The following is a 13,945-nucleotide window of genomic DNA, read 5'->3' as shown; positions in this document are numbered from 1 at the left end:
GAAGGTATAGTTTTAGCGGGAAAATAAACTGAGAAAATATTTATACACTGCTCTAAGACTGTTTAATACCACATAATTATAATAATAATAATTAAAGCGCGTTTAATAACGTATAACAATCCCAAATAAAAATATTGTTACTCTCACGAATTTTTGTGTTGGCATTGTCAACGTGTAGCGCAGGTACTTTCGAAAATTCGATTTCATCGATTTTCGAAAGCAACAAGTCTATGCAAGTTCGCGAAGCTCTGAGACAAAAATTTTTACTGCGCGTATTTACGCAATTTTATAAACACATGTAATATTTTTTTTACTTTATAACAAGTGTGTTTATATTATAATATAATGCAAGTAAGTAGATACTATCAGTGTATGCTGAGATCCGTTATCGTGGACCCCCATTTTCATTTCACGGACCCTCAATTTTTTTTTCGCTGACCTCCACTCCTTGCAGGTGGTCATAGATCCCTCGGGATCGATATAAACCACTTTCGGAATCCCTGGATTAGATAGTTGATTTGTGTTGAATCGAGTACTATTTTGGTATTGGGCATAAATATTTTTCACTTTAATCAAAATTTACTCCTTAAAAAGTTGAATATGAATGTCATACCACGAGTATTGATTCTCACGAATTTCACAAATCGTTCTTGTTGAGGTTAGATCATTTAGGTAACATCGCAACAAGGCGATCTATAAAAAAATAAACAATTGTTATAAACGAATCTGCAAAGCGCGAATACTTGTGAATGTGGCAAACTGTTGTTAAACCAAGGCTAACAAGTTTTCGCGACTCAATTGTTTATGTGGTCTGGGCGCGATTTCTATAGACGGAAGGAAAGTGTTTTTGTCGCCCTTTCCCATTGTTTTGACGCGATATATATTTGATACGTTTAAATTCCCGACCCCCTAACGATACGGGTCGGCCTCACTGAATACTTTACTCGCTTCGACCGGGTTGGAAAGGTTTTTGTATTAAATTACGCACGCATAAGTGTAACGTAATATATAACGGTGCCGTTTCGGTACAGTTCGCAAATTCACTCACTTTTTATACTAAAAGCATTTATTACGCAATCATTTTAATTTCACAGCATGTGCCTAACCCACATCTGCGAATTTTAGTACGAACTGCTTCTAGGTCAGTGGTCAAGCAGTTTAAAAAGATAAAGAATAACGAAGGCATGGAAAGCTTGCGGTTATACATTCCTTTGCATGCGTAAACGGAAATGATTCAATACGACAATTATACAGTGTGTTTCAGAATTCGATGCATATTATGCCTAGCGACTATTTCATTATCATGTGTTTACATTTATCTACAGAACTTTGAAAACATGCCAGCCTAGGTCAGAAATGTAGAATTTTTTTTGTACTTTGGCCCAAAATACTGGAATGAACTTCTGTCAAGTGCGAAACATATGCATAAACAACGATTGTTGTAAAAATGTCTTCGTTTGGTGTCCACAGAGTTTAAATTATTCAAACATATCTAATATTTGTGGGTGCCTTGCTATTCGTTGCACTCTTCTGCTTTTTCCCTTGTGATAAATAAATAACGTTAGTATAAAAAATTAAAAACTTCACGATGATTTTAGTCCGGGTACATAAAGGAAAGTGCTGGTTTTCAATTTTGATTTGATTTAAAAAGTTATCAAATCTCGATTTACCATAATTTAAGAAATAAATATCAACTAGATCACCCGCTCGGGCGCAACTGAAAGGAATAATTTTATTTTAATTACACAAAAAAAAAAGATCATTATGACGACAGATGAGGGTGGCAAGTTTTGTTAAAATCAGTTAAAACTTTTTTGAGTAATTAATAATCTACGGATTTTAACTATATCGCACTATAGGAACTTTAGGATAAAGTAGGACCCTCTGACCGAGTTACCTGGGAATTGCCTTACTTAAATATTCCGTCAAATTTTAGGGCCAGTTATAGTTGACTAATTGGCTCAAAGTGTTTTAATAGAGTCTGGAAAGCTGTAATCGTCTAAAGCGGCAGTAAATGAATATAAAGTAGTTAATTTATTATGTGGAAGATAGAGTAATAATAAAGGACATAAATTCTGTGGAATCAGATGACAACCTTTGAACTCATGCAAACTTTAAAACTATCGTTTGTTTTTAAATTCACGTGCAAAATGTTTGTGCATTTAAAGACGGACTATGGTTTAAATCCAGAAATAGAAAAGAACAGTAGTCAATGTATATTTTTATTATAAGTTTTTCCTCTGCGAAGTTAATAAAACGACAGTTTATAAAATAGAATACATAAATATCAACACTTTAATAAGGATAAAACAAAAAAAGGACGTAGGAGAAACTCCTTGAAACTGCCCTAGGCAGACCGTAACAACGGACTCAGAACACTAAAAAAATGTTCCAAAATTTCCATTTGTTTTTTCTATTTTAAATTCGTAAAAATTAAAAATAGGCTCATCATTTTTATGGCTGATACATATACATAAGCATTTTTTAAATTGTTGATGATTTTGAAGAAAAAAACGAATATGTACATTTTTGGGTCGTTTTCAAACAGAAGGCAATATTTAGAAACGGAAACTGCTTTCTATAAAAACACATATTCTTGGCCTGTATTTGTTTGTATTTTGATAATACAAATTTTTGCAATAGTACAATTTGCATTTTGGTATACCAGTGAAATTTTCGTATAAATTATATGAAACATACGCTATTCTTCGATGCTGATACCTATTTAATCTGCTGAAAGTCCCATTGTTTATGACATTGCAATAAATGATAGATAATTAAGTACAACAGCTATAACTCACAATAACTCGAACTTAAACACGTTTTACGCTTTTATAGCATATTGTGATTTTTAATACTAGAGTAAATTTTTCTTGTAGTAAAGTTCTTACTCTAAGTGCCAGATGAAATTTTGCAATCACCAATTATTTATATGACGAAACCTACAAAGCTCTTATTTCTGTCGAAAGCAATTAAACTATTGTTTGTAAACTATAAGTTGGACAGCAATCTTCAACATGTTGATTGTTTAAAAGTTTTACGACCCTCGATTTAAGTAGTAGAAAGTTATATTATTATTATTAATTAATTATTAATTATTATTATTAATTAATTATTAATTATTATTATTAATTAATTATTAATTATTATTATTAATTAATTATTAATTATTATTATTAATTAATTATTAATTATTATTATTAATTAATTATTAATTATTATTATTAATTAATTATTAATTATTATTATTAATTAATTATTATTATTAATTAATTATTATATATATATATATATATATATATATATATATATATATATATATATATATATATATATATATATATATATATATATATATATATATATATATATTAACTGGAACGTTTCTTGCAGAACTACAAGGAAAAGGATGCAGGGAAGGTGGTTGTTTACACTACCACAATGGGAATAATCAGAGAAACTTATCAGGCTTGCACAAAAGTCAAGCAGATAATGAGGACGCACTTGGTCAAATTTGAAGAACGAGATGTTTTTATGAGCACCGAATATCAGACTGAAATTAGGGAACGAATGCAATGTGATCACATTTTAGTGCCACAAGTATACGTCGATGGTCAACATATTGGGGTAAGTACTGTTAAAGCGATTTACATGAAGGTTGATTTGGGAACTTACTCTAGGAGTTTTGTTATATGTTTAAGTGGAACTTACTCTCACTCATAACAAAGGAGCAATTTTATTCTATTCTATTCAATCTGATCTGAATCATTTTTTCCTTTTTCTAAATTTATAGAAATTTTGTTAGACTGAGAGTTAAGGTACAATTAAGTATTTATCAATGATAATGATGCTCATTTTTAATTACATTTCCGTATTCATTCATTCATATGTCAAACACTAATCTAGTGCATTATAATACCAGGCAGGCAGGAGTTTTCGCTCTCTCCTTTTTTGAGACTCGAAGTAATAAGATCAATGTTACGTTTTTTAATGTTTCATCAAATAAAATTAAAGTTTAAGGAACAAATCAATTTTCGTCAGAGAATCTATTGTATATACATCATAATATATTTTGATTTGTTATCCATTTTTTCTTTCTTTCTAATAGGCGATCTTTATTATATTTATTTTATTAATTATTGCTTCGCCGCTTTAAAGCAAACATAAGTTTCGAAGAATTTTTTTATATGTTTTTTAAACATTTTCTCCATACCCTAGCGAAAGACTCTCCGCACTATATATTGGAGCAGTTGATCTTTTCGATAACTGCTTGAATACTTTAATCTCAAATCACAAATACGGTGTGTGGGTGGTAATATCGCTTAATATTCGAAATGCAAAAGTTTGATATCACGATGATTGCCACGTGACTTTTACTGGTTCATTAAAATGGATAGCTAGTTTCGAGTTTCAGCAGCCACGAACTACTAACCGCCTCAGATTCCCTTACGCAAGCAAAAAACGCATTCGGGTTTGAATAGTTTATTGAGTGGTCGCTCCTCAGTTTTTTGTTTCGTATAAGTCTTTTGCATACCGCAAGATATCTACCATTTTTCCATCAACAAATATTTTACAATTATAATAATTATAATAATACAGGTTGAACAAAGATTGAAGCAAGTATTTTCAAATAAAGAGACGAATTATTTTCCTTTGAAACAACTGATATACTGTACCTACGTTTTTATCAAATTTATTATACTAGAGAATTGCATTAACCACAGGGTCTGAGCAGCATTTATACATATCTGTTATTTCTTAAGAGTGACTGATAAGGTTGCCGTGATCCATCCACGCTATCCAAGTATTACACTCATAGGATGATTTTCTCTCAAGACTGTTTGGTGCCTAGCACACATAATGGTTATTTGCAATAAGTATGGATTGTTTGTAACCCTTTATATTTTAGTGGTAATGGACTTTTAAGCTCAGTGAAGCTCCGGTGTCGTGATGGAAAGTTGCGTAAATGAATCTCTAGCTCTGAACGTCTGAAAACATGTCAACAAAACTACAGCTCGAATTATCCTGCTTATATCCTGCTAGCCAGGTTTTCGTGACCGCGAATATATCAGTCACAACCACAAACTGACTTATACAGCTCATACCCCTAACGCTACATCTGTTGATCTCTACAGAGTTACCTTCAAATACCTTTTCCTTGTCGCATCCTTACGGCCCACTCTAACTCTACACACGAGCACGTGGTCTGGCACTGAACACACAATGTTCTAGGAAGGAAATATTCAAATCAAAAACTATGACTTTCCTAAAATACTTGCTACAATGAAATTGGAAAAGTGGCCATCATTAAAAACAAAATCCAGTTCTGAAACAGCTGGAAATACCTCCACCGAAAGGAATAAAGCTAAAAAAATTCTTTCCATTATTTTTAAAAACGATCAAGGCGATGTTTAATTCGTGACCGACAATTTCTTTTCAAGCCTAGCTCTAATTTTTGTTGAAGACTGTTCTTGATTGACGGCCCGTTGTTATTATAATACTTGAGATTTAATTCTGCTGGATGGCAAATGAAAGAAATTGATTTTTCCGAAACGGATTTTCGCGACGTATACAAAGTTTAATGCGCAATATTCTTACCGATGTTTTTGGCAGTTCGGCTGCTGCAAATTAAGTGATTGTTGTTAATGAAGGGCGGCCTAATGAAGAAAGTAATGGCTTCGGTTTTAACTTTGGAATTTTCGACGGTTTAAGACGGAGCTTTCGGTTTGATAAGCTGAAACGAATGAGCAAACACTGCCAACGAATTAATTAGAATACATTACGAATATTAATATAATTAGTATGAAGACGTATTATGACTGAGAGGTGACTGTGGTCGAGAAAATACTAGTTTGGTCGGTATGCAACCTAAAGTACATAACAAAAAGATTTGCTGGATATGCTACAATTTGTGGTTTTGTCTTTGAACCGCTAAATATTTCATGCTACATAAATTATAATAAAATTACTATAATGTATTTCCATAATCTTTTTATTTGAAAATTATAGCAAAATTTTGAATTCTTGTTAATCAGAAGTTGAACTAATATTTTTTTACCTTTTTTTTTTCATATTTCCATTATTAGTACACATAAAGCAAATTCCTTTTTGTTCTAGGTTTTATTAGCTAGGTTTATTATATTTTGAACTCATATTTATATGAAATCAATGCAGTACATTTTGTTTTTAAAATTTACCGCAAGGGGAAGATTTCTTAGCTTTCATTTAGAAATTCGTGTGTTGTTTAATAGCTTTTTAGTAATAGTAATAGTAATCATCTGTCATTATGCCGTTACAACGCTGCCTTGTATAGTATTTTCTGGTTACAAATAATCTAATTGTAATACATCAATTGCGCCAGTTAAAATGAACACCCGGTATACCATTTTTTGTCTAAATCTGTAATAAAATGTTTTTAGTAGTTTTAATTACAACATATGCATAAGTGAGCAAGATCTGGTCATTTGCTTTTTTATTTTCTACACTCATTATTTGGGATTTTCACTAAATTTCTTGATAGCTAGTATTAAATTTGGTTACATTTTAGGAAAACGAAAGCTTTTAATTTGTATTTTCCAAGAGCAAAAAAGGAAAAAAAGTCATGTCATTTAGTTTTGAAAAAAATAAAAAGTGTTTCTGTGTTTATGTTTACAAACAAACAGTGTGAATATGTGTGAATATCTTATCAGAAGGCAACCTTCCGATAAAATGGTAACCATGCTTAGACAACATCTAATATTATACAAGAACGTGAACTGATAGAGTTGACCGCTTTAGATAAAAAATATCTTGGTACAAACACTTCTACAAGGGCATTGGAAATCAAACACCGAAGTACCTAGAACAACGAACCATAATTATGGAAATTTGAACCAACCTAGAAAGTTTAGGGTCGCAGCTGATGTGTTTAAGTGTGGATCTTGCGCTACACCACAACATCTTTGCAGTTAGTTGCATTGAATGAACTTTTTGCTGTCGAATAGATAGCAAACATGTTATAATTTATTGGCCACCTCTAGCGGCACACCTTGCGATATTTTTCTATAGGAAAACTAATATCAGCGCTTCGCCAAGCTTTCAGCTGCGATAAACAGAAAGATGCCGTGTATGTCGTCAACTGAATATCCACTTTGAAATTCCGTTGTAATACGCGGCAAGTTCCTTTCTTAAATAAAGAACATTTTAAACTTTTCTTTTATTTGGTCGAAACCCACTTTGATACCACAAATTATTGATATTATTTGGCATGACTTTCTGATTTTATAGACACAAAATAATAGCCTATTATGGCATTTTCTTTGAAACGGTAAATATCGCAAAAATTAAAAATTAAAATATACAATAATACTAAGACTAATAAGACAAACAGCATGGTCACAACAAAACACCAATTTTCTGCTATATCTCGAAAACCAATTGCAGTTTGATACTGGCATTTATCTAGCGGATTCATCCCGAATAATAGTAAAAATAAGTCATCCTCAAAAAAATCGAACTTTTCACAAATAGAAAATTACGACGACATTTTCAAAATGCATGCTTTTGAGAATGACCCTGTTACTCTCAATCGGGTTGACGTATCAAGTTGAGGTTTTCGTATTTCAAGTTTTCTCAAAAATCGAGCCCGAAACATCTCTAATAATATCCCGATATTTATGCTAAATACAGCTTTAGAACCGGTACCATAAAAATTATCCGAAAACCTGCGGCATTATTTTAAATCTTCCCTAAAGCCCCTGGCGTATTTAAACGTGTACTCGGCAGTTAATGTAATTATTAACGGCGACAGCAGTTGCGTATGTAAATGCGGTTGCAATAATTTGCGATACGAATCCCTCGTTTACACGGTGCTTAAATGCATTAATTCTAGTTCTGATAATTATATCGGTCATGGAACATAATCGTCGGCAACGAATATATCCTTATTTATTTCTAAAAAGCGGCGATATTGTGCAATCTCTGGATAGATGGCAGACCGAGACGATAAATTAAAGTACAAAATTGGTTTTAATTGCATTCAATTTTTCAAACCAATGCTATGAAAGTGCGAGCTTTTCCCTCACGTAAAGCATTCTAGTAGCGAAGCTATACAGGATTGTCCTCAGATCTATGTGAAATAAAACATTCATTCGTACGTAATCGACCACTCGAAATTAATAAGAGCTTTATCATCATTGCGTTTCATTTAAGCGTTCCATTGAAACCTGGTAGCGTCTAGTAATAAAAGAGGGAACATTTTAACGTCAATTGGTAAATCGGTCCATAAGTTTGCAATTGCAGTGGATTTTCCCTTGAAACGTAAAATTTAATTTTAGGGATGCGACACAGATATATGGACTTACATATATTTGAGCATTAAAAAAATCGATCGGCACTAGGAACAAACTGTGATGATTATTTTCCTATAAAAATGGTTCAGTTATATGTCATACACATTTCCAAAAAATAAGTTAAACAGTAACTTCAGATTAAAAATTCGAAGTTTTTGAAATAATTAATCAGATAAATCGTGCCTGATTTACAAAAAAAAGTGGTTTGGTTTAAATGGAAAATTTCGCAAAAAGTAAAGTACAAAGTTTCCAGATGGAAAAAACCAATCTTATATATATATTTTTTTCCGCGGTGAATGACAATTCAATTCGGTTCAAAATGTACTGGTAGTGGTACTGGAGGGATATATTATACAATAAATAAATACACTTGGTGTCTGCATCCAGCATAGCTGCTCATCTAACCATCCTTGAGAAAACATTATAAGAAATATAATTTAACAATCATACATAATTTAAAAAAAAAAAACTCGACTGATTATTTATACACTTAATGAAGGGACTCATTGTCACGTCATTAACAATACATCTTTGAACTTATTTATAAACGACTTAGCAGATGGAAAGGCTTTAACAGTAGCAAGGACATCATTATAAATTCTAATAGCGTTATAAATGAAAGATCTCTGAAAGGTGGCAGTATTGTGCATTGTGCATTTGTTAAATAAATAAGAGCACTCTGCAGTGCTTTTAATTTTATGTACTACAGTGGTAAGGTGCAATTAATGCCTTTCAGAGAAATTCAACCACTCAGACTGTTTCAGATTGTCATTAATATGATCATATTTCCTGAGGATATAGCAATAACGTGAACAAGAATTCTGAATTTTTGCAGATATCCTTTATTTTTTAAAGTAAGACCCATACCCCAAGTTCGATGGTATTAGACTATCGCACAGTTTTAGTCGAATGCTCGTCGTGAGAATGTTTTTAAACATGAACAGCATTTTCATTTTAAAAAATGTTTTTTTTATTAATGTTGCCACATGGTCTTCATATCTTAAATTAATATCGATCAGAATTCACAAGTTTTTACCGTCGTTCACACGTACTAACCTAACAATATTTAAAACTATATTACAATTATAATTAACTAACGCAGACAGCTTAGTCTTACTATTATGAAGAAGACAACCGAGATACTGTATTTAAATCTGTATTCACACAATGACTTGCATCATCTACGTTATCTTTATAAAATATTGATGAGACAAGCAATATTTGAGGTGATACGAAAAGTCTGCTGTATAGATCGAAAACAATTACGGTCCCAACACACTTCCCTGTGGTACTCCTTTCTTAGCCCAAAATACTCGAGCTTTCTGAGAAGTACACTGTGATCTAGAGTATCGAACACCTTGCTGAAGTCCAAGAATACCAAACACGTATTCTTGCCAATGTCCTGCCTTAGCAAGTCATCCGACACACGCGAAAGAGCCGTAACGATGCTATGGCCCGAACGATAACCTAATTGCCTGGGGTAAAATACCCTTTATTAGCAAGTACTCATTTAGTTGTTCATTTATGACCCTTTCTAATACTTTGGACAAAGAACACAATATGCTAATTGGTCGAAAGTCGGAGAGAGTATTTGGAGAGGGAACCTTAGCTACTGGCAGAACATGAGACTTTTTCCATAAGGAAGGAAATTTTGATAAAATAATACATTTATTACTAAAAAAAGTTATATGAGGTGTGAGGTGGAGAAGAACGAGAGAAATAAGTTTAATACCAAATCTGTCAACACCTTTTGCATTAGTTTTTATCTGAATAATGACCTTATCCACTGTCTGTTCAGTAACGTCAGAAAAAGTTTTTTTTTAATATTTTAAATTGTCTGTTATCATAGCCTTCATTGATAATATCGTTGTAAACATCATGTACTTCAGTAAAACTTCGATAAAAAAATTATTAAATATTTGAGCTGTACCGAAACCATCAGCCGTAGAGCTGGACTTAGAATTAACATTAAGGTATTTTTCATTACGAATACACTGGGTCACACCGTATCGCAAACATGTACTCAAGGGTGACAGAAAATGTATAGTATGCAACACGTTGATAATTTTCTTCAATCACAAATATTCTTTGAAGGTTGCTGACATCACACATATTCGGATGCTTGCAGTTTGTGCTGTATATTTTCCACTTCATCGAATTTTCTGCGTGTTATTATCAAACCGGGTCGCATCATCGCGAACACCATTAAAACTTTTACTAAAAGACTAATAATTTCATAAACTTCAAGTTGGATTATTTACTACGCCAAGTTTTTGACTTCGGGCGAGGACGGAATCCGTAATCCGGAATATTGCCGGAAAATCCAATTTTTCATTATTATATAAAGACCTTACGGTCGATTTACTTAAAGGGCTCTTGCGAATTTTTATTGTAACAACGTGTTAGATGAACATGACGTAGGTATAGTATATTTTAATATTTATATTAATGTTATTTTGTTTATGGGAGAAGGAACTTATTTTTACTTGACGGCATCCAGCAATTGTGACAGAATAATTTTTTGCAAGAGGATTGTAAATACTTAAATGGGTAAAAAATCGTGGTTAATTTTTCAAGGGAACTTCCACAGGGTACTGTAATACTATTTATAAATCTTTTGGATTCATCCTCCGTCCGTTGTAGATAAATTGACCTTTCGCTAATCATCCTGCTGACTTTTTCAGAGCTTACTGAAACTGGCTCGCGGAGCTAAATGAAGAGCATGAACATTGTCTTAAATGATTTATTGTCAGATTGGTGACAGGTAAAGAACTAAGTCGCGGTTAAGATCGTCTAGTTGTTTAGAGAATTCTATGGAATCTCGGATTTTTCTCTAGTAGAAGCGTCGGTTAAATGCAAGAATTTTTATTTTGTCCAATAAGATTTGTCGTCCGGATGTTTTGAATGTAAGGAACGACCATAATGCCTAGTGTGGGGGTTGCTCGCGAACTCATTTCCTTTGAAAGGTTGTATTGAAATTAATTTTGTAATTTTGTAAATAGAAGATGTCAGATGTTTTCGTTCTGAGTTGATAACCGATGATTTTGGGCCGAATGGTGATGTGGCAATGCATTAAGGTATCGGCCTTTGAGCATAGGTTTTCTGTACACAGAATGACACAATGGTATGTCTGATTTTCTATTAATAAGAAAATCTAAAAATGGGACATTATTATTATTTTCTAATTCAATGATAAAACGTATCTGGTGTGTATAGAGTCCAAATGGCTAAGAAAATCTTGGAGGGATTTGGTTTTAGATGGAAGGTATGTATTAATTTTAGTAAAAAGAGACTCTATGTCAAAACTAACCGTTAACCAATAACGGGAATCAGTCATCCGAGACAACGTTCATGCCCCTCATTTAACGCCGCGTTAGGGTTCTCATTCCGCGAAAGAAAATCTTTCAATCCTGAATAAAACGCTCCCCAAAAACCAAAGCACTGTTCTATTTGAAAACCTCTTACAACATTGATTGCTTTCGGCTCTTCGGTATACGTCGTACTGCTCTTCGTTCCTGCGTAGTTGCGTAGTTGGAACGGCATGCCGCTCGTCCGTCCTGACTCAGCATACGTGACTTTTGGTGGCCATATAAAAGATATCGCTAACACGGCCATCCTGCTCTGAAAGCGTTCTCGCGCTATTTCTAAAATTTTAGAAACCAACAACAGAATTTTTGTAAATGCTACTATTTGAAGTTTAACTCATTACAAACAGCCAACGGGGTTGCTATTGTAACATGATTTAAATATATATATATTTTTTATTCGATAATGGGATTGCCATTATCTCTTTTTTTCACTTTTTTTAAATAATGGGATTGCCATTATTCTTCTACTTAATAATGGGATTGCCATTATTAACCTAACTTTTTTTTCAATAATGGGATTGCCATTATTAACCTCACTTTTTTTTTCAATAATGGGATTGCCATTACTCTTCTACTTAATAATGGGATTGCCATTATTAACCTCACTTTTTTTTTTCAATAATGAGATTGCCATTATTCTTCTACTTAATAACGGGATGGCCATTATTAACCTCAATTCTTTTTTCAATAATGAGATTGCCATTACTCTTCTACTTAATAATGAGATTGCCATTATTAACCTCACTTTTTTTTTCAATAATGGGATTGCCATTATTCTTCTACTTAATAATGGGATTGCCATTATTGACTTCGCTTTTTTTTAGCAATGGGAATGCCATTATCTCTGGTTTACACCTTTTTTTTTTAAATAATGGGATTGGCATTAATAATCTCAATTTTTTTTCTAATAATAGGATTGCCATTATTCTTTTACTTAATAATGGAATTGGCATTATTAACCTCACTTTTTTTTTAATAATGGGATTTCCATTATTCTTCTACTTCCTAACTCAGCATACGTGACTTTTGGTGGCCATATAAATGATATCGCTATATATATATATATATATATATATATATATATATATATATATATATATATATATATATATATATATATATATATATATATATATATATATATATATATATATATATATATATATATATATATATATACATATATATATATATATATATATATATATATATATATATATATATATATATATATATATATATATATGATGACACTATACTTCGGGATATCATCCGTTCGCTCGTTGAACTCCGACTGGAATCCTGCATCCGACTGGAATCCTGCAAATCCTGCAGACGTTTCGTTGAACTCCGACTGGAATCCTGCATCCGACTGGAATCCTGCAAATCCTGCATCCGACTGGAATCCTGCAGACGTTTCGCCAAAATCTCACTTGGCATCTTCAATGCTCGCGCTCTGAGTGTTCGAAGTGTTTTCGGAGCGCGAGCATTGAAGATGCCACGTGAGATTTTGGCGAAACGTCTGCAGGATTCCAGTCGGATGCAGGATTTGCAGGATTCCAGTCGGATGCAGGATTCCAGTCGGAGTTCAACGAGCGAACGGATGATATCCCGGAGTATAGTGTCATCACATTTTTCCATCCGTGAATCAATACGTGAGAATATATATATATATATATATATATATATATATATATATATATATATATATATATATATATATATATATATATATATATATATATATATATATATATATATATATATATGTATATATATATATATATATATATATATATATATATATATATATATATATATATATATATATATATATATATATATATATATATATATATATATAAAAGAAAGCAGTTTATTATAGAGAATTTTTTTAAAATTTTGGAAAAAATACTTTTGTTTTATAAACAGAAATTACGCACGCAGAATTAGGCACTTTTTAGATGTCGAGAATCGTTTCTCGGATAATATTAAAAAAATTGTTTTTCCTGAAAAGTTATGGCTTTTGGGGCACACCGTTAACGAACACCCTGTGTAGACGAAAAAAGAGTTTTAACCGATTTGTATGACCTAGTTTAACGAGCCGCTCCGTAAATTTGCACTGGCGTAATTTATTAGCTTCGTAATTACTATCCAAATGCGCGAAGTTAAATATTTTCAGGCGAGATATCGATCTACGTTATTAATCAAAATTCGAACGAATAAAGATTGCTTTTGCGTATCCTC

At 32.2% G+C, this 13,945-nt stretch overlaps 1 protein-coding gene across 1 annotated transcript in view; it reads left to right on the top strand.

The window, feature by feature from the left end:
• The window catches only part of LOC132705354 (glutaredoxin domain-containing cysteine-rich protein CG12206-like), an 85,958-nt gene that overhangs the window by 57,489 nt on the left and 14,524 nt on the right, over positions 1-13,945 (top strand). The window contains exon 5 of the mRNA XM_060675893.1: positions 3,394-3,627. Coding sequence (XP_060531876.1) covers positions 3,394-3,627 — 234 coding nt within the window. The remainder of the gene's footprint in view (positions 1-3,393; positions 3,628-13,945) is intronic.

Source organism: Cylas formicarius, unplaced genomic scaffold (assembly GCF_029955315.1).
Source record: "Cylas formicarius isolate icCylForm1 unplaced genomic scaffold, icCylForm1.1 PGA_scaffold_7__23_contigs__length_41026272, whole genome shotgun sequence".
NCBI lineage: Eukaryota > Metazoa > Arthropoda > Insecta > Coleoptera > Brentidae > Cylas > Cylas formicarius.
The sequence above is the reverse complement of the archived record's forward strand: the minus strand, read 5'-3'. Positions and strand labels throughout refer to the sequence as shown.